Below are 22,722 nucleotides of genomic sequence, written 5' to 3'. Positions count from 1 at the left end.
AGTACAGGACGTTCACAGTGTACAACACCACAAGAAGACCGATATCTCACCATCAATGGCCGCAGACGCCATGGAGTACTGCAGGTAGCCTTGCTCGGGATCTTACTGCAGCCACTGGAACAGTTGTCTCCAGACACACAGTCTACAGACGACTGAACAGACAGTTTATTCGCCCGGAGACCTTCAAGGTGCATTCCACTGACCCCTGAGAGTCCGAAAAGCTGGGTGTCAAGAACACAGTACATCGTCATTGGATCAGCGGTCCGAGGTTACATTCATGGACGAGTCCAGGTATAGTCTGCACAGTGATTCTCGCCAGGTTTTCATCTGGTGTGATCTAGGAACCAGATACCAACCCCTTAATGTCCTTGAAAGGGCCCTGTATGGAGGTCATGGTTTGATGGTGTGGGGTGGGATTATGACTGGTGCATGTACACCCCTGCATCTCTTTGACAGATGTACTGTAACAGGTCAGGTGTATCTGGGCATCATTTTGCACCAGTGTGTGTTCCTTTTCAGAGGTGCAATGCGGCCCACCTTCCTCCCGATGAGTGATAATGCATGGCCCCACTGAGCTGCCATCGTGGAGGAGAACCTTAAAACAGAAGATATCAGGCAAATGGAATGTCCTGCATGTTCTCCAGACCTAAACCCCATCAAGCACGTCTGGAATGCTCTCAGACGACGTATCGCTGCACGTTCTAACAATACCACCACTTGCAAAGTAGGTTAGAAATCAGTTTAATAATGCTGCTCACACAGCATATGTTCACTTTATCCGGCAACAACAAAGTTATTGACTGTGGATGGTATCGTCAGAATGGAAATAATGAATCATTGTAAAAAAGTCATTAATTTTGGCACTTATCTTGAATGGATTCCCACGTAAATTTCATCGAAGTTGTTATGCCTCATCTTGTTGATTCTAGGGTGATTCCACTTTGACTGCTAGAAGGTCCAGATCTGTATTTTAGCAATATTTGAAGACCTAACAAATGCGTTTTTCAGGAAATGCTTAATGATCAAACAATCCCAGATCAGAACAATGGCATGGTAGAAATAAGTTTTGACTTGGTGTTCACGATCCACATATTTATTAAACTTCTCGTAAATTCACATATACTTCTTCTTAATTGTCACATCATCAAGAAAACAGTTTTGTATCAATCTTCATACATTTAATTTCCACTTTAACCAAACACAAGACTTGACTGTTCTTTTACAAAGCGAAATAACAACTTCTGCAAAGTGAAACAAATACTGCTCTGTGCACATTCGGGCCAAAACGGTTACAAGTAAGTCAAAGATTATGACAGTCTCACAGAAATGAATACACATCACTGTAATATATCGATACATCGGAGTACCTATACATTAATAAAACCAAATGTGACTATTGTTACAAAAATATGTCTATTACTTTGCAGAAATGTAATACGATATTACTGGTATCGAGAACTGGGGTTGGAGTGCCTTAATGGTCACATAAACAGGCAGTTCCACAAGATCTGCAAAATGTACCCAAATGCACATTTTCTTAGTGTGCACTTTCTTGAAAGGTGCAACTACACAAAACATGGAATGCATCTGAACAGAAGTGGCAAAAGGTTACTCAGTGAAAAAGTTGTATGTACACTAGAAAGACTCAGTTTCCAAGATAACAGTCTTCACAATACAGCTATCCCAATGATGTATCCAAAAACAGTTGAGCAGCTATCAGTATCAGTTGATTACCACTTCAAAAGCAATGGTACTGTAAATACAACTCCTGCTAACATGCCAACAGAGAGAACAGTGACAGAAGCAGTAGGTCTACCTGTAAAGGTGAAGTCAACATAAGCTACATTATCAGGAGCATCAGTCACAGCAGTGACAGAATCACCCAGGCAATTTTTTATCAAAATGTGAGAAGCCTCCCTGACAAAATAGACCAATTGCTTATCAACATTAATGAGAAAGACTGTATAAATAATGCCCAGATATTTTGCTTCACTGAGCACCATGTTACTAGCAACTGCATCATGTCCTTTTTACCAAGTTACAACTTAGCAACCCAATACTGTAGAGTAAATAAAGAAATGGGGGGAGTGGCAATATATGTTAAGGAAAATTTTGACTACAAAGTAGTTGACATTACAAAATACTGTAGGGACCAACATTTTGAAGCATGTGCTACTGAAATAAAACTAATCTCAATTCATTAATAGTCCTAGCTTTTTACGGGGCACCATCAGGAAATATAAAACTGTTTTTTAGTCTCATGAACCACGTATTGTCAGTTTTATTTTCAAAAACAAAGGATATTGTAGCCTTAGGTGATTTTAATGTAGACTGTCTGACTGATAATAACAATAGAAGTAACTTCCAGAATGTGATGTTCACTTATAATCTGAATTCAGTTATCAATTTTCCCACTAGAATCACACCAGATTCCCAAACTATGATAGACAATGCATTTTTAAATGTAAGTAGATACTAGAACATTAATGTAAACCAGGTTATAAATGGTCTCACAGACCATGATGGTCAATTAATCACTCTTTACAGTGTTAACCCTCTTGTTAAACTATCTCCCCAGTGGAAATGTATAAGAATAATGAACAAAGAGGCAAAAGAATCCTTTAACTGTAAGTTGCAGCTAATGGACTGGTCCTTTATTTACAACACTGATAATGCTAATGATAAATTTAACTATATTATAAATGATTTTTCTGCCCTTTTCGAAGAATATTTTCCAAAGAAATGGGTCAAAAACATTAATCCAAATTCCATAAGTAAGCCTTGGATCACAGAAGGTATTAAACAGTCATGTAGAACTAAGAGAGAAATTTATGCTAAAATCAGAACAACTAATGATACACAAAAATGGAATCATTATAGATTGTACTGCAAAATTTTAAAGAAAGTAATACAGAAGTTAAAAGCCCTTTTCCATAAGGAGAAAATAGATAAATCTAGTAATAAATTGAAAACAATTTGGAACATTATAAAAAGTGAGACAAAGACAAAAACAAGCGGCACAGATGACCTAAAAATCAGGCATGGGGGTAACTTAATAGAAAATCAAAAAAGTGTGGCTGAAATTTTTAACAAACATTTCATGTCAGTAGCCCAAAAAATTGGCTGAAGCCCTCTGTTGAGGAAGCTATGACTTTATGTCAGGATGCATAATCCAACATAATACCAGAAATGTACATCAATCCTATCACTGTACAGGAAATTCAAACAGTCATCTGGTCTTTAAAGTGTAAGGACTCTGCAGGAGTAGATAATGTATCCAATAATTTATTGAAATTTTCATGTAAATGGATTAGTGATAATCTGTGCCATATTTTTGATGCTTCATTACAACAAGGCATTTTTCCTGAAAAACTCAAGTATGCCATTGTGAAGCCCCTACACAAGTAGGGTGATAGAGCTGAGCTCACTAACTACCACCCTACTTCACTGTTAACAGCCTTCACTAAAATTCTAGAAAAATTAATGCACAATAAAATTACTGAACACCTCATAATGAACACTTACCAACAAGAGCCAGTTTGGATTTCAAAGGGGCTGTTCAACTGAGGATGCAGTGTATGCACTTACAAATAAAGTACTTGAATGTCTAAATCAAAAAATGATAGGAATTGGTGTTTTCTACGACTTATCAAAGGCATTTGATTGTGTAGATCACCACATTCTCATGCAGAAAGCCAAACTACTTGGAATAAGGGGTGTCGCAGGTAACTGGCTGCAATCTTATCTTCAGGAAAGAAAACAGAAAGTAATTTTAAACAGCTCAGATGAGTCAAGGGATACCTCCACTCAGTCTGAATGGATTTCTATTAGATGTGGTGTGCCTCAAGGCTCAATTCTGGGACCACTGTTGTTTCTGATGTTTATAAATGATTTACCACTGTGTGCAAGCCTGCCTTGAAAATTTACTCTCTTTGCTGACGATACCACCATATCCATGAGTGGAAAATCAGATGTTAATTTCGAGGAGTCAGTTAACAACATACTCTCTGAAGTGATTAACTGGTTCAGTGTTAATGGTCTCTCTCTAAACTCAAGTAAGACAAATTTTAACCAGTTCCATACAAAAACAAAAAAAGTGAGAGAAATAAATGTAACATGTGGAAATCAACCAATAGAAAGAATGGATGTGTCTAAATTTCTTGGAGTACATATTGATAGCAAAATGAGCTTGTCCTTCCATATACAACAGCCCCTAAAAAAATTGGCTCAGCTATGTATGCTATCAGAATGATGTCTTCCATTGGAGATTTAACCACTATGAAGTCCGCATACTAGGGGTATTTTCACTCCGTTATGTGTTACGGAATTATCTTCTGGGGAAATTTAGCTTTGGCAAAGAAAATTTTTGTGGCCCAGAAAAGGGCTATGTCCCCCTAGGACATCATGCCGTAACCTTTTCAAAAAGCTGCAAATAATGACCACTGTATCCCAGTACATATATTCACTGGTGTGTTTTGTAATTAAGAACCCTGCACTATTTCCATCATATAAGAACTATCACAAATATAATACAAGAGGCAAAGAAAATCCTCATTGTGAACTTAAGAACCTGACAGTTGTTCAGAGAGGTGTCAAATGGTCAGGAACAAAAATTTTTAACCATCCCCCTGACCAGATAAAATGTTTAAGAGAAAATGAATCTTTTTTTAAAGCAAACTAAAGGAATATTTGTTAAATATGTCTGTTTATACATTAGAAGAGTTTTATTATGCAAAAAGGGAAATAGCATTTAGATAGAATTACCCATCTTGTTAACAAAGAAATGTGCTTGCAATTTTTCTCCAAATTAAAACTTGAAATTTTGTATTAACACTCAAAGAAATCTGCTGTTATATGTACAATATCTGTTTTTCCTCTAAACTTTGTATTAACTATATGCAGTTATGTAGAACATATTTTATATATTTAATGAAGACTGTTTTGTATCTTTTTGAATGTTTGGTGTTTTTTATGTTTGACTCGTTCCACATCTCATGTGATGTGCTCACAATACGAGATCTACAGAACATGAAATAAATAAAATAAAGTACCATTACAATGTCTTCAAACCTCTACGACACTTCAGGAACTCCTACAGGAACAGAGTATCCCAACACGTTGTACGGCCAGTGTACAAGTGCATGGTGATCATATCCCATATTGATGTCGGGGTATGTGGGCAGGAACAGTGGCGTTTTGTAGCGCATGTGTCTTGGTACTGTTTTCTCAACTTATCACCAATACCGTGGACTTACAGATATGTTTCGGTTGTGTTCCCTATGTGCCTATGCTATAAGCACCAGTTTTGTGTAATGCCACATTATCCTTAATTAATGAGCATGAGTGTAGAACCGATGACGACACAGTGTCACACATCTGCGGAAAATCATTCCGCTCCACCACAAAAATTCTCTGCTTCGACTAAGTCGCAATCACCATGGCAATATGTGGACGTAGACTTTAAGGTAGCTTTTTGGAGCATTCGTTGGTTGATTGTGGTCGAGTCTTACAGCAAGTTTCCTTTTGCTGTGCCATTGAACTCGACAACTTAACGTACCACAGTTCAGGCATTGTCCTCTATTTCTTCCCTCGAAGATTTGCCTGAAATCATAGTGTCGGACAACGGCCCTCAGTTCACGTCAAATGAATTTGAAACGTTCTGTGATTTCAATACCATACAACATCTAACTAGTGCACCGTTTCATCCACAGACCGAAAGCGATGCGGAACATTTTGCCAGAACCTTCAACCAGCAAATGGCCAAATTTCGCACCGCGCACACCAGGGATGAAGCATTGCAACTGTTTCTCGCCTCCTATAGTCGCATCCACGAGATGGACCATCGCCACTGCTCCACTGTCGTCAGCATCCAGTGTTGAAGGAAGGCCAGAAGTACCGCTTTGCGCCGCGTGATATTGTGTTTTTCAGGATCCTTAGCAACAGCAGACGTCGTGCGCGAGGCGATGGATTACAGGGATGTCACTATCGTGTAACCTCTCCGCCATAGGCCGTCCATTATGAACTGGTGGTAGATCGTGCTGAAAGATGCAATAGCCTTCCCCGAATTGCTTTTCAACAGTAGGAAGCAAGAAGGTAGTTTAAACATCAATGTAGGCCTGTACTGTGATAGTGCAACGGAAAACAACAAGGCCTGCAAGTCCCCTCCACGAAAAACACGACCACACCATAACACCATCGCCTCCAGATTCTACTGTTGGAACTTCAAGTCTAGAAGATGACGTTCACCAGATATTCTCCATACCTACACCCTGTCATCGGATCGTCACATTGTGTACCGTGATTCGTAACTCCATACAACGTTTTTCCACTGTTCAGTCGTCCAATGTTTACGTTCCTCACACCAAGCGAGGCGTCGGTTGGTATTTACCAGCGTGATGTGTGGCTTATGGGCAGCTGCTCGACCATGAAATCCAAGTTCTCTCATCTCCCGCCTAACAGTCATAGCACTTGCAATGGATCCTGATGCAGTTTGGAATTCCTGTGTGATGGTCTGGATAGATGTCTGCCCATTACACATTACGACCCTTTTCAACTGTCAGTAGTCTCTGTCAATCAACAGACAAAGTCGGTTGTACGCTTTTGTGCTATATGTGTCCCTTCGTGTTTTCACTTCACTATCACATTGGAACCAGTGGACCTAGAGATGTTTAGGAGTGCGGAAATCTCGCGTACAGTCGTATGACACAAGTGACACCCAATCACCTGACCACATTAGAAGTCCGTGAGTTCTGTAGAGCACCCCATTCTGCTCTGTCACGATGTCTAATGAGTACTGAGGTTGATGATATGGCAGTAGGTGACAGCACAATGCACCTAATATGAAAAATGTAATTTGTTGGGGGTGTCCGGATACTTCTGATTACATAGTATACATTGGCGCTAGTCTTACCCCTTGAAAGCTCATCCAGTAATACACCGACGCTGAGAGAAAGTAGACCCATGGTTAAATCTGAAGTTTAAAATAGGGAGCTAGTACCGTACCTTACGTGTTTCCATTATTTAGTTGTAAAGGATATACAAGGAATTATTAAGGCACATTTACACTGAGTTCAAAACATGTCCTGAAACAACGTTTGGAACATTGTTCAAGGCTAGTACTGGACTACTGACATTCACATCGTCCTGGCTGAACACAAAAACGGTCGTCCACGGCTGTGTCGGTGCAGATCAAAAGAACACTTTACTGGTCTACTCTCACTATGCAGCGGTAGTGTTTCTTTGTGCTCTGTCATATTTCACAAACTGCAGAAACTATTTAAAATATGACTGGCTTTGAAGTTTGGAACAAATGTGCAAGGCTTTGATAGGAACCTCGTTTTGCTAAAAACCAAAGAGTGACAACATGTCTTTGCTTCACAGGACTACTTTTCTGAAATCTGTGTCTTTCTTTGAAACAGCTGACCCTATCATATTGATTAGAATTTTGAAATCAGTTGGCGACATCTTAGTCACGTTACAGCCATCAGAACCACTTCCAAATTCAGCTCACACAATATGTCGTTTCCGCCACATCTTCTACAGTACCAGTACTAATTATTTATTCGTATCGTTCAGTACAGTATCGTCATAGCGTTGCGCTATTGCAAATACACAACGCGAAATGTTTGCTGCCAGTTCAGTGCAGACTATAGGAATACATAATTAGAAATGTTTATCGCCAATGTAAAAGGGGGAGTGTGGCAACAATAAACATTTTTGGCGATATGTTGCTGACTTTGGTGGAAACGCTGTGATTAAAAACATGTTTTCAAATGTGCCTTTCCGAGCAACAGTTTCATACATTAGTATTCTACAGCCATAACAAACCTATCATCTTTGTTTTAAAAGGTTACACCATTTTGGAAAAAAGGATTGCCTTGACAAATTTTTGTGGAACGATAGGTGACAGAGGAATAATACGCGAAATTTAACCGACAGGAAGAAGATGCTGTGATATGCAAATGATTAGCTTTCAGAGCATTCACACAAGGTCGGCGCCGGTGCGACACCTACAACGTGCTGACATGAGGAAAGTTTCCAACCGATTTCTCAAACACAAACAGCAGTTGACCGGCGTTGCCTGGTGAAACGTTGTTCTGATGCCTCGTGTAAGGAGGAGAAATGCGTACCATCACGCTTACGACTTTGATAAAGGACAGAGTGTAGCCTATCGCGATTGCGGTATATCGTATCGCCACATTGCTGCTCGCGTTGGTCGAGATACACTCCTGGAAATGGAAAAAAGAACACATTGACACCGGTGTGTCAGACCCACCATACTTGCTCCGGACACTGCGAGAGGGCTGTACAAGCAATGATCACACGCACGGAACAGGGGACACACCAGGAGCCGCGGTGTTGGCCGTCGAATGGCGCTAGCTGCGCAGCATTTGTGCACCGCCGCCGTCAGTGTCAGCCAGTTTGCCGTGGTATACGGAGCTCCATCGCAGTCTTTAACACTGGTAGCATGCCGCGACAGCGTGGACGTGAACCGTATGTGCAGTTGACGGACTTTGAACGAGGGCGTATAGTGGGCATGCGGGAGGCCAGGTGGACGTACCGCCGAATTGCTCAACACGTGGGGCGTGAGGTCTCCACAGTACATCGATGTTGTCGCCAGTGGTCGGCGGAAGGTGCACGTGCCCGTCGACCTGGGACCGGACCGCAGCGACGCACGGATGCACGCCAAGACCGTAGGATCCTACGCAGTGCCGTAGGGGACCGCACCGCCACTTCCCAGCAAATTACGGACACTGTTGCTCCTGGGGTATCGGCGAGGACCATTCGCAACCGTCCCCATGAAGCTGGGCTACGGTCCCGCACACCGTTAGGCCGTCTTCCGCTCACGCCCCAACATCGTGCAGCCCGCCTCCAGTGGTGTCGCGACAGGCGTGAATGGAGGGACGAATGGAGACGTGTCGTCTTCAGCGATGAGAGTCGCTTCTGCCTTGGTGCCAATGATGGTCGTATGCGTGTTTGGCGCCGTGCAGGTGAGCGCCACAATCAGGACTGCATACGACCGAGGCACACAGGGCCAACACCCGGCATCATGGTGTGGGGAGCGATCTCCTACACTGGCCGTACACCACTGGTGATCGTCGAGGGGACACTGAATAGTGCACGGTACATCCAAACCGTCATCGAACCCATCGTTCTACCATTCCTAGACCGGCAAGGGAACTTGCTGTTCCAACAGGACATTGCACGTCCGCATGTATCCCGTGCCACCCAACGTGCTCTAGAAGGTGTAAGTCAACTACCCTGGCCAGCAAGATCTCCGGATCTGTCCCCCATTGAGCATGTTTGGGACTGGATGAAGCGTCGTCTCACGCGGTCTGCACGTCCAGCACGAACGCTGGTCCAAATGAGGCGCCAGGTGGAAATGGCATGGCAAGCCGTTCCACAGGACTACATCCAGCATCTCTACGATCGTCTCCATGGGAGAATAGCAGCCTGCATTGCTGCGAAAGGTGGATATACACTGTACTAGTGCCGACATTGTGCATGCTCTGTTGCCTGTGTCTATGTGCCTGTGGTTCTGTCAGTGTGATCATGTTATGTATCTGACCCCAGGAATGTGTCAAAAAAGTTTCCCCTTCCTGGGACAATGAATTCACGGTGTTCTTATTTCAATTTCCAGGAGTGTACAATGACTGTTGGCAGAATATGGAATCGGTGGGTTCAGGAGGGTAATACGGAACGCCGTGCTGGACACCAATGGCCTTGTATCACTAGCAGTCGAGATGACAGGCATCTTATCCGCACGGCTGTAACTGATCGTGCAGCTATGTCTCGATCCCTGAGTCGACAGAAGGGGACGTTTGCAAGACAACAACCATCTGCACGAACAGTTCGACGACGTTTGTAGAAGCACGGACTATCAGCTCGGAGACCGTGGCTGCGGTTACCCTTGACGCTGCACCACAGACAGGAGCGCCTGCGATGGTGTACTCGACGACGAACCTGGGTGCACGAATGGCATAACGTCATTTTTTCCGATTAATCCAGGTTCATCCATAAAAACACGGGAGAACAGCCGGATATCAGTAACTTCCTGCCACGATATTTCGGCGCAGAGTCTTCTGGCCATCCTCAGGTGAATGCCACTGTAGTAGTACTGGCGAGAACGCTTTTTTTTTTCTTTATTGTATTTCAATTCCCCATTGGGGCGGGCTGGCAGCAGCATATGCGTTGCTCTTCAGCCGAAAGACATTGAACAAAAACAAGAGAAGACATTTAAAAACAGCAAAGGAGAGAATAAGGTGAACATAGATATAAAAACGGGGGAACATCATGGAAGGCAATAGACAAAAAACGGGGTGACTGTAAAATGGAGATAAAAAAGTGTGTAAAAGTAGCACACACAAAAAGCCACACACTGCGACGATTAAAAGAACACAAGGCACAGTATGACTGGAGCATAAAGGTATCGACGGATGGCATAGCACATAACGTAACACTGATGGCAAACTTCAAGCCAGGACACAATTAAAATCACACATCTTGACGCACAGGAGAAACAGCACTAAACACAACACTGATGTGGCACACTGATGATGATCAATACAGAGGATCTGCCAGGCGCTAGGAGAGGAAGGAGACCTGAAGAAGGGAAGGAGGGGAAGAGATGGGGGAGATGAGCGGGGGGCACGCTGAAGAGGGCCAGGTAGGGAGGGATGGGGGAAGGAAAGAGGCAAGTATGGGGTGCAGGGGTGGTCTCAGGGGTGGGGGGGATGGAGGAAAATCCTCTCTCAGAGAAGGAGGGAAGAGGAAAAAGGGGGCCCTGGGGAGGGGGGGGGGGAACAAGGCCAGGTTATAGTTGGAAGGAAGGGTAGATGTCACGGCGAAGTTCGTCATCCAGGAGGGGGAGGCGTTGGACATTGCCCTGATGAAGGAGATGGAGGGTGTGGAGGTGGAGAGAGGGAGGGATACAGCGATAGAGGTGCGGCAACGGGCGGGGGGTGGAGAGGAAGGAGGAAACCAGAGGGTGGGGGGGATCAAGCCTGCGAACAATGTAAAGGATGCGGAGATGTTGAAGGAACAGGAGGAGGTGGGGGAAGGGGATCAGTTCATACAGGAGCCATGTGGGGGAAGGAAGGCGGATACGGAAGGCAAGGCGGAGCGCATGGCGTTCAAGGATTTGGAGGGCCTTGTAAAAGCGGGTGGGGGCGGAGATCCAGGCAACGCTGGCATAACAGAGGATAGGATGGATGAGGGATTTGTAGGTGCGGAGGGTGGTAGAAGGATGCAATCCCCATGTCCAGCCAGACAGGAGTTTCAGAAGGTGGAGGCGGGAATGGGCTTTCTGCTGGATGGTCTGGAGATGAGGGGTTCAGGTGAGGTGTCGGTCGAGGGTGAGGCCAAAGTATTTCAGGGTGGGGGTGTGCTGGATAGGACGACCATAAAGGGTGAGGCAGAAATCATGGAGGTGAAAGGAGCGAGTGGTGCAGCCTATGATGATTGCCTGGGTTTTGGAGGGGTTGAGATGGAGTAACCACTGGTTACACCAAGTGGTGAACTGGTTAAGGTGGGTTTGGAGGGTACGTTGAGACCGTTGAAGGGTAGGATAGAGAGCCAGGAAGGCGGTGTCATCAGCATACTGGAGAAGGTGGACTGGTGGGGGTGGCTTGGGCATATCAGCTGTATACAAGAGATAAAGGAGAGGGGAAAGGACAGAACCCTGCGGGACGCCAGCTGTGGGATAAAAGATACGGGAGTTGGTGTTGTGGAGGGTGACATAGGAAGGACGGTGCGAGAGGAAGGAAGCGACCAGACGGACAAAATTGATAGGCGGGGCGTAGGTTTGGAGTTTAAAGAGGAGACCGGGATGCCATACACGGTCATAGGCATTTTGGAGGTTAAGGGAAACAAAAATGGCGGAGCGACGGGAGTTGAGCTGGAGGGACAGTAGGTGAACAAGGTTGAGGAGTTGGTCTTCAGCAGAGAAGGAGGGTCGGAAGCCACACTGGGTAAGGGGCAGGAGGTGGTGTTGAGCAAGGTGCTGATGGATACGGAGGTGAGAACGCGCTGAGCTCCGCTATTTAAAGCATTTGACATTGCGCATGCGCTGCTCAGCGTGCGTGTTCATAACGGCTCCGTGCCCTGCGCCTCGCGCCCTCCACTCTGAAAGCCTGGCGTATCGGTGTCAGGTCGATTTCCATCTTTATGCAGATAACTACGTCGACTACGAAGTTTCTCTATAACAGGATTCCAAGCAGAGTTTAACTGATATCCGCTATCTCGATTGATGAGTGTCTCGTTGTCAGACAATCTTATTTCCACAGATTCATTGATAATCGAGCTCCAAAAGTTTGATGTACAGGCCAAAATTTTTGTGTCGTCGTAATTCATGGAATGGTCTGTGGAAATACAATGTTCAGCGATTGCGGACTTGGTGGGTTGGAGAAGGCAAGTATGCCGTTGGTGTTCCACAATGCGTTCCTGCACAGTTCGTGTTGTTTGCCCTATATATGATTTGCCGCATTCACACGGAATTTTGTAAACACCTGGTTTACGCAGGCCCAGGTCGTCTTTAACGGAGCCCACCAGTGATGAAATTTTGGAAGGAGGGCGAAAGATGACTCTCACTTGATACTTTCTCAATATTCTGCCTATCTGTGAAGAAATATTCCCAATAAATGGTAGATAAACAGTCGACCTGAAGGCCTCTTCCTCTTCCTAGTTCCGTCGTTTGTAGGTCTTCATCACTCTGTTCATTTGATTAGGTGAAAAGCCATTCTTCAAAAATACTTTTTGCAGGCGTTCTAGTTCCGCTTGAAGACTGTCGGCGTCAGAGATAGTATGGGCATGGTGGACCAAGGTTTTGAGAACGCCCATTGTTTGTGCTGGATGGTGGCAACTAGTAGCTTGTAGATACAGGTCTGTATGAGTGGGCTTTCTGTACACCGAGTGACCAAGCGTGCCATCACTCTTCCGTCGCACCAAGACATCTAAAAATGGCAGACAACCATCTTTCTCTATCTCCATGGTAAACTTTAACTTGTCATGTATGGAGTTCATGTGACGTAAAAATTCTTGGAGACGGTCCAGACTATGAGGCCACACTATAAAAGTGTCGTCAACGTACCACCAAAATACTGTCGGTTTAAAAGTGGCAGAGTCGAGTGCTCTCTCCTCAAAATCCTCCATAAAAAGATTTTACGAACAATCTGATGGTGTCGCCATGGGGAGTCCTTTGTCTCCCCTAGTGGCCAATCTTACTGATATCCGGCAGCTCTCCCATGTTTTTATGGAACAATCAGTACGCCGGGAAAGCTTTAAACATCACAATCCGGGTTCTGTTTACACCATCGTGATCCTCGCATACGTGTTTGCCGACATCGCGGTGAACGCACATTGGAAGCGTGTATTCGTCATCGCCATACTGGCATATCACCCGGCGTGATGGTATGGGGTGCCATCGGTTACACATCTCGGTCACCTCTTGTTCGCATTGATGGCACTTAGAACAGTGGATGTTACATTTCAGATGTGTTACGACCCGTGGCTCTACACCCTGTGAAACCCTTTTTGAGCAGGATAATGGACGACCGCATGTTGCAGGTCCTGTACGGTCCTTTCAGGATACAGAAAATGTTGGACTGCTGCCCTGGTCAGCACATTCTCCAGATCTCTGACAAATTGAAAACGTCTGGTCAATGGTGGCCCAGCAACTGGCTCGTCACAATACACCAGTCACGACTCTCGATGTACTGTGGTATCATGTTGAAGCTGCATGGGCAGCTGTACCTGTACATGCCATCCAAGCTCTGTTTGACTCAATGCCCAGGCGTATCGAGACCGTTATTACGGCCAGAGGTGGCTGTTCAGTGTACTGATTTCTCAGGATCTATGCACCCAAATTGCGTGAAAATGTAATCACATGTCAGCTCTAGTATAATATATTTGTCCAATGAATACCCGTTTATCATCTACATTTATTTTTGGTGTAGCAATTTTGATGGCCAGTAGTCTACTTGGGTTTGTTATTGGACACATATTTAAGTACATTACAAAAAAATTTGCCGCAAAATATTACAGAATGGCGACATTGCAGAGGTTCTCCCAAGGCGTGCTGAATTTGAGCTGATCTATGGCATGCGAGTGGTGTTAATTTGAATCTGGAAAAAAGAAATAAAACCAATGTAATTTACACGAGTTTAGCTAGAGAACCACGTAGGAGATTTTAGAAGTATTAATTTTTGTGTAACTGGCGAGGGTCTGAATATTTTTTACGAATAACAGAACAGTCATTTTGTTAAATCCAGCCTGGTCGCAAATATGGGGTGTCTAGGAAACCTGCTTTTTCGGATCGCTAAACACTCTAACAAATCGTATTAGTGAGTTTTATTATAAAATGAAAAGATTACAATACTTAGCCTTGACTATTACACAGAAGTGCCACAAACAAAGGGCGACAGACAAAATAAGAAAGCTATTCTTATAACAATTCCGAAGTCCGTGTTACATAATCAGTAGAAACAAGTGATAAGCGTTGACGCTTCTATCAAAGTTTCTAGTCTTGAAGATGTTGTAGAACTGGGCTGTGACTAGCCGGGTTCGGCGGTTATGTCCTCTTCACAAAGGAGTTGCTACTGTCACGTTGTACTCCTGGAGAGGGGTCGGTCAGTGTGCGATTGGCTGGCGTCTTCTCGCAGCCCTCTTCTCAATTGTTTGACTTTACACCCCAGCACATTTGTTGGTAAATTTTATTTAAATTAACTAATCGAAAATCATCTACATTGTTTGCTTTGAAATGTAAATTTTCAAATATCCAGACGGAAAATTAAGGAGTTATGCTCCGTGCCGTTTTGCAAAATCATATTCCGAGAAAAACGCATTTGAAGTTTTGAAATACTGTATGCTATAGACATGACGAAAAGAAAAATTTTGATTTTAGAAAACTCTTACTTCAATCTGCTATCCCCTGACTGGCCTGTCGTACTGCTGCCGTTGCAGCTCATCATAGAACGATTGAAATTCGGTCGTTGCAGTTCCATGAAAACACAAAACTTTACAATTCCATTTAGCCCTACTGCGAGCAGGCGCTTTGCTAGGACGTTTCGATGGTCGATTTCATATGCGTTCCTTGTAAAGTTACGACTTGGTATAACAATTTCCGGGCAGTGTGGACAAGCAATCATTATGCTTCTAAAATATCTATAGCGACATATCTCCTGAACGTTCTTGCAACATGATTTCTGTATTGCGCGTTCACGTGTCGAGAAATAACAGAGAAAAAGATAACAAAATTTATAATCCAATAACACAGACTGTAATCCACATCAGAATCCTGGTCACTGCCTTTCAATTTCTTAGCAGAGACACTGACTCCTTATGAATTTGTCTCAGCCTCATATCTATTCTTTGCGCACTTTGATGACACATTGTTTCTGCGCCGCGTTGGCTACGATGTTTTCGTACCTTTTCTGCCTGAGTACAGTTTCTCATCACTCATTCTTATTTGAATGATAAACTGTATACTATAAGATCATAAGTAGTCTATCAAAAGTCAATGCTACACTCAAACATCACGATTCGAAGCGAATGAATTGTCATTTTCGTACTGACGCCAAGCTAACGTATTATTGCTTTGAAATGCTTTTATCTATACCAAAACGCTACAGTGGGTATCGAGTTGGCGAAGAGAGGCTGTTTCGTTTCATAGAGGCACTAGAGGAACAGCTCTGACTTCCCTAGAACAAATTTTTCTGGGGTTATAGTTTTGGCACTGCATTTTAGAAGGTTCAAAGCATCTTTCAAGCCAATAAAAAACTATTTTTTTGAAAATTCCATAGTTGTGTTACCCCTTAACCAACGAGGCTGAAGTTAAGTGCCGTAAGAAATTTGGGTCTTCCCAGTGCTTCGCTCTAGCTTCGCCGAGGTTAGGTATCAAATAATTATTTAGCATTTATTCTGTTTACTGTCGAGAAAGGCATCTGTTCGTACATTGAGACTTGCAAATCTTATCATTTCTACATTAACAAGAATGTATACTGTAAATACTGGATTCGGTGTTAACATTTTCTTTTGCCAGGCCCCAAAACTTCAATATACTGAGTCAACGGCGATAACATTAACATCAGTCTTTCGTTTGTGACGTGCTAAATGTTGTCTCAAGACACCTAGGTTTCCTTGGTCTTCCGGTGCACTAGTGTGCAACGTTTGGTGGCTTTTAGTGGTGGAAATGTATCTGGATTTTGTAAAAAAGTGTTTATGTTCGCAGGCTTTTTTATGTTGAAGGCAGTGTAGAAATGGATCATAGGTCACCACTCATGTACAGGGAGCGCCAAGGCTAAGTTATCTTTTCACGTTTTCTTACACAAATAGGTTTAGTATATCTCGTAAACTATTTGTGAAGATCGTATCACTAAGTATTAGACATTACACTCGATTTCTGTTTCTGATGCCTATAGCTAAACATTTTACTCTCGTATCGGAACAGACGATTCTTTGAAAAATTTTACTGTTTTTCTAATCGTAGCGTACAGACGCACTTTTATTTCTAATTCCACACGTAATGTTTACGTGTGGGAACAGATATCTATCATCACTGAAATAGACTTGTTAAACGCGCCCATAAAAGGTCTGCGTGATATTTCGTCAAATATCTAGTGGATATAAGGCGCTACCGCTCATTAAAATGAATTTATAAATTCTTAAATTTCAATGTGTATTACGTATATCTATTTGAAAGATGCACGTCATATCCAACCAGAAAACAGCCGATATGGGATGAATGGATGCCAACTGCCCGGTATAATTTAAAAGAAAAAAAACTGAATAGAAACGAGGTTTGTGCTCACACGGAATAAATTTAAGTTTTCCCTCATCAAAATAACTGAATATGAGAAGCAATTGGAACATTTATGCTATTGAAAATATCATGTAACTTTCAAAAATCTATTTCTTGTTACTTTTGCAGTTTGCTAACTTGTGTTGTTCAATATGGTGGTATGTGAATTCGTGTAGTTCGCGAATATGTTGTTTGGACGTATTAGTTGCATTTGACTTCGCAAGACGACAACTGTTAATTCCGTCACACTAAGGATCGTATCTTCGGATAATGTAAAGTGAACTGTTCTTCATATTCGTACCTATTTGCTGTTTGGGAAACCCTTGATTGTATTTGTTTCTTTTTTATTTTCGGGTTCTAAGTCTTCGTGACAGTTTGACGTGTGTATAAAATTTACGGATAATGGATGAGGAAGTTCTAACTACTCTGAAGATACTGATAATAGGCGAGAGTGGTGTTGGAAAATCCAGGTATTTTTCTCGGTGACAGGTTGTTTTTATGTTAGTGATACCTGTTGTTCTTGCATAATACAATAAGTGAAAAAGTACAATTTTTTTAATGTTTCTCCACAGTTTATTATTGCGTTTTACGGACGATAATTTCGATCCTGATCAACCATTAACAATTGGCGTGGATTTCAGACATAAGAAACTAAAAGTCAACGGAAATTGGGTAAAGTTAGCAATATGGGTGAGTAAATCTGACTGGTATTTCACACTCTTATTTACATTGCAAGTAGTAAACTCTCATATGCGGTTCAATGTGTAATTATCGATGTAGTTTTCGCACAGATGGGCCCTGATATAATCGGTATGAATATGAAAGTGCAGTGAGTAGTCACTTCGAATAAAATTGCCTTGTCATTTGGCATTTTTTTTTTATCACAAAATATTTTTTTATGGGATTAGCCCCACCTCTTTTTATCAAACTTTGTATTAGATTAAAACTGCATGGCAAGTTAGGAAACCTAACCCTTCACTCATTCCAGCTTAAGTTTGTGTGGGATTTAGAAGATGGTTGTCTGAATTGTAAATAGGAATAGATATTACTGAATTAAGAATCTTTAGTGTCCATTGTTCATACAACATGAATTAGGCTTCGTCTTTAGGCGCACATCATTTTGAAAACTGTGGTTAATGTGTTCAATGAATAGATACATTTAACGTCCAAGCCATTTGTAAATACCATAGATATTAATATAGCCTAGTGAGTATAGTGTTAAACACAAACTAAAGTCACTAAGTTGAAGAGTTACCACATAAAGCTATTATATAAGATGTAAATGGAAATATTGAGTAAAGAGTCATTCCATGTCAAATCAACACACCTATTTTACCTCACCCTCTTAGATTTTGTTGAAAGTTGGTATAAGTATAGTGGGCACTGAGACTAAGAAAAATACCAAATTTCAATTTTTTTATCTCAAACCATTCCTGAAATATGGCTATGTAAACTTTTCGAAAACCAGCCAAAAATGTGTGAACGGACTTTTTTTAAATTGTCCTAGGAGCTGCCCTAATTGAGCTAGAGAACTGGGAAAGATGTCATTTTGCATGCTCTTTCAAGGATATGCAACAAAACATAGCTTCTAATTAATAACCTTTTTCAAAATACTAATTAATATTTTGATTTAATTTTAATTTTTTTTACAAAAAGTATATAATTGGAAAATTTTCAAAATATTACCATAACTACTTCACTCTACTGTAAATCACGTGGCAAAATATAAATCTTGGATGATGGGTTCATTGTTAAAAAAAAATAAATTATTCTGGACTCTTGTGTTTCACTAACGGGCATAGTTTGACCAAATCGACCTTTAAAAAACAGGAATTTCTTTAAAATATACTGAAAGGTAAGTAAAAAAAAGTATTAGAAATATCAAAACATCACCTTATTAAACCAAAACTAATCGGCATATTTTATAATTAAGTTGATTGCTTATTTTAATTTCATACAACTTCACTAACAGTATATTAACTGATATAACAAAAACAAGAAATTGAGTATTTTACTACAAACTGAAATAAAGTATGAATAAGTACAAGTATTTACACAATAGTTCTGGTCCATGATGTTTGAAATGGAACTATTAAACAAATTAAATACGTAATGCTTGTTTTTGAGTAACAGGTATCTGTACATAGCTAAATTTAACACAATAGGTACTAACAATAATTTTGAAACAACTTTCTATAAAATATACATTACCACTAACCTGAGACAAAAATTAAGTTTTGAGTTGTAAGCAGTTTCCCAATAAATTGTCTTGAAACTTCACATATTACATTTTAATAAAGCTGACTGGGTTTGGTTTACATAACTTTCATTAAGAATGTATGTTCTCCCTGTCGGAGTAAATGGATTCACTTTTGTGAGAACATCCACAACTGACACCACAGGACATCTGCATGTGCAGGATAAGAGAATGACTTAGCTGGTCCACATGGATGAAGAAAAGTTATTTTCACTTCATCAAGCTCTTCGTTTTTTTCTAAAATGTACCCAAGCCACCAGTTTCTGCCATATACAGTGGTGACATAGCCTGATACATCTTGTAACTTCAGTTTGTCTGGTGATGTAGTTACTTCCCTCTCCCAACTGTGCATATTATCTGAGAAGTATTTGACTATTAATTTTGATGTAGTGTTGGGAATGAAAGTGTGAAATTGCTGTGTTCCTTTGATTGTCAATGCCTCTTCAAGTCGGCTTAAGAATATTTCTGAAGCAGCATAGTCTTCTTGAGTGGAATATGCAAAATCAACATTTGTGATATTATCTACTGCCCACTCAAATAGATCTCATACAGTTTGGATCTGATTTTGGTATGGCCTTTGCAAACTTGCACGAGCTACCAGTCTCTTTACTGAACCCCCTACTCCATCACAAGGCCCTTTCCCATGTGCTGTGGCTGAAAAGTGCCACTCGGCTTTTATGTTGAAGTCTTCCTCATGAAGGCAAAGGTTCAGGAAGTTTTTCTTATTTTTATACTGAGCGGCAGAACTGCCAGAATAATAGTACATCTTTTTTGGAATCTTTTGAAATTTGTTAGATATGAAATTAGCTTCTTTTGAAAGGTGTAAAGTGCAGTTGTATTGTGCTCCAAGCAATCAGAAACAATGACAAAGCTCATATGGTCAAGTATGTCTTCCTGTTTGTAATATATAGGCTAACAAAAAAATGAATGGTAATCTGTTGTTGAGCTTCATCCTGTAGAACTATAGTATAATTTTCTGAAAAATAACATATGACAACAAATTCAGATTCCATAAGGTTTTCTCTTATGGAGTTAAGGAATGTTCGTTGTTGCTTGGCAATGAAGTCATGCCGAATCAAAGTCGACATCTTACTACAAAATAAATCTATGAATTCTTCAGAAGTTTTCTGAACCATTTCCAGATTACATCGGTCAGCTGACATCCACTGTCGGAACTGAACTTGTTCAATTAAGTTTTCATGAAAAGAGTATTTTAAAATTTTATGTTTGACAGTTTCTCCTGGGCAGTATTCAGTTTCCCATGTTGCAATCAACTGATGATGGGTTGAAAAGCATTTTTGCATTGCACTGCTTGTAATTGTTTAAGCTGCTGTTTGTTATGGTATTTAGTTTGGCATTTTCTATCATTAATTTTATGTTTTTGTGAGTTGTGCACATGCAGACAGTGTGTGTGCCACTCCGGCCAGCTAATAAACAATGGTTTGGTCTCAACTCAGCAAATTTAGAGAAACCTATTTTTATGTTTGGAAACTTGTCTTTAAAATGCTTGTAAGCTTCTTTAAGGTTACACAAAATAAGTCTTTGATATTTTTGTTTTATTTCCACTTGTTTCTGTGATTGTCACACAATATTTAATACCTGGCATTGCCCTGCTAACTTAATCATTTCCATAAAAATGTACAGTTTTGACAGTTCCTGTTGGTAAACACTTCCCTGGTTTTGGGTTTGGACCTTCCATGAATCCTTTCTGTTTCAAAATTTTTTTGGACTGCCGAACAATGTAATTAGGAGCATTAAATTCCCTCATTATTTTCCTGGCACTCCACTTTTCAGGTAAACTTGTAAGAATCATTAGTTTTTTTGCTCTACTTACAGAATTTTTAAAGTTTCGTTTAAGATTTTCAAGAACGGATTCATCAGTATCTGACGAAGTTTCAGGAGCAACAAAAAGTTTACGTGTCATTGATGAGATTTTCTCACTCTTGATTTGGCGTAATGCCTAGGTGTTTGTTTTCTCTTGTCAATTGGGAATGACACAGTTCTTGAAGTGTTGTGTTAAATGTTTTAACAGCTACTGAAGTTGGAGTAAAGTCAGGGTCGTGGTCTCGGATGATTCACTGATCCAGAAGATTCTTCTTAAACACTTTCATCACTGATGGGCTCTGGTGTAATTTCCAAGTTGGTTACATCTTTCCTACATTTATCACAAATCTTGGCATTTGAGGAAATAATTTGGGCATCCATGTTGTGACATTTCTCAGTTTTTTTCTGTCTCCAATAAAATGATTTGACTTCTTCAGTGGATTACAACACTGCACTCTTACAGCACTGCACTTTTTACTTGGTTCCATATTTATACAAAAACCACTTATAAACTGTCCTTCAAAGTATAGATTTACTTGAAAATGAACATACAGACTGGTCAACACAGAGGTAACAATTGATTTGCACTAAAACAACAGTGCACAACAATTCTGTAGGCACACAAAGCCTTAGAAGGTAACAATGCAGACTATCCAACAATGGCTCCAGCCTCTGAATTGTACAGACATCAAGCCCTATGTGTACGGCCCTCTACTGACGTACTACCTTAAAGGTCGGTTAGTGAAAAAACAAGAGTCCGGAATAATTTTTTTAACAATGAACCCATCATCCCACATTTGTTTTGCCATGTGATTTACAACAGTATGAAGTAGTTATGGAAATATTTTGAAAATTTTCAATTATGTACTTCTTGTAAAAAAAATAAATCAAAATATTAATTACCATTTTGAAAAAGTTTATTAATTAGAAGCTATGTTTTTTGCCTATCACTGGAAAGAGCATGAAAAATGGTGCAAAATGACACCTTTCCCAGTTCTCTAGCTCAATTAGGGCAACTCCTAGGGCAATTTAAAAAAAGTCAGTTCACACATTTTTGGCCAGTTTTTGAAAAGTTTACATGACCATATTTCAGGAATGGTTTGAGGTAAAAAATTGAAATTTGGTATTTTCTTAGTTTCAACACCCACTATAAGTATACCAACTTTCAGCAAAATCTAAGAGGGTGAGGTAAAATTTTTATTTAAAGTATATTGATTTGGCATGGAATGACTCTACCGTGATTAAATTCAACTTGCATATAAATATAAATGGTGCACAACAAGCATTCTTAAGATAGTGGACAAAGGTTTTATTTTACATGCCAAGGACAAATTATACATGTGTTAATTGACAGGTCTATCTATTAGTGGAATTTTTTGACTGACTACCCCTTTCATGCCATTATTTTTTTACAAACTGTACACAGGTTTCCTATGGTCAGCAGTCTGAGCTTACTAAAGAGATGGTGCTCCCTAGGACCTATTCTAAACATTATGCATAATGTTCTTTCCTGTATTTTCAAAACTTTGGTAGTATGAAACATGGAATGATCCTTTAGTGATGTGCATGGACAATTGTGAGAATTGATCTGCACAGAGAATCCAGTGATATTATTTCTTCTCTCCATTCCCTTCCCCCCTCCCCTCTTCTAATATGCTACAGCCACTCTTTTGGGGATTGCCAGTGTTGGAGCATGGTGCACAGTTTAATTTTCAGACTCTATCTTTATTTTTAAATGTACATAAGCACAATATTGTTGTGCTTTGTTGTTTGGAAATTTGTTCCCTTTCTGGTACCCAAAATGAAAAATTTTATACTAAGACACACAGATATTTAAATTTTGTAA

At 40.9% G+C, this 22,722-nt stretch overlaps 1 protein-coding gene across 1 annotated transcript in view; it reads left to right on the top strand.

The window, feature by feature from the left end:
* Positions 1–16,921: 16,921 nt before the first annotated feature.
* LOC124553629 (ras-related protein Rab-18-like) overlaps positions 16,922–22,722 on the top strand; it is a 73,594-nt gene continuing 67,793 nt past the window's right edge. The window contains exons 1-3 of the mRNA XM_047127491.1: positions 16,922–17,067; positions 17,158–17,265; positions 17,368–17,485. Coding sequence (XP_046983447.1) covers positions 17,198–17,265; positions 17,368–17,485 — 186 coding nt within the window. The 5' untranslated portion in view covers positions 16,922–17,067; positions 17,158–17,197. The remainder of the gene's footprint in view (positions 17,068–17,157; positions 17,266–17,367; positions 17,486–22,722) is intronic.

This window comes from Schistocerca americana, chromosome 11, assembly GCF_021461395.2.
Source record: "Schistocerca americana isolate TAMUIC-IGC-003095 chromosome 11, iqSchAmer2.1, whole genome shotgun sequence".
Taxonomy (NCBI): domain Eukaryota; kingdom Metazoa; phylum Arthropoda; class Insecta; order Orthoptera; family Acrididae; genus Schistocerca; species Schistocerca americana.
Note: the sequence above shows the minus strand (reverse complement) of the source record. Positions and strands in the feature narration are given on the sequence as shown.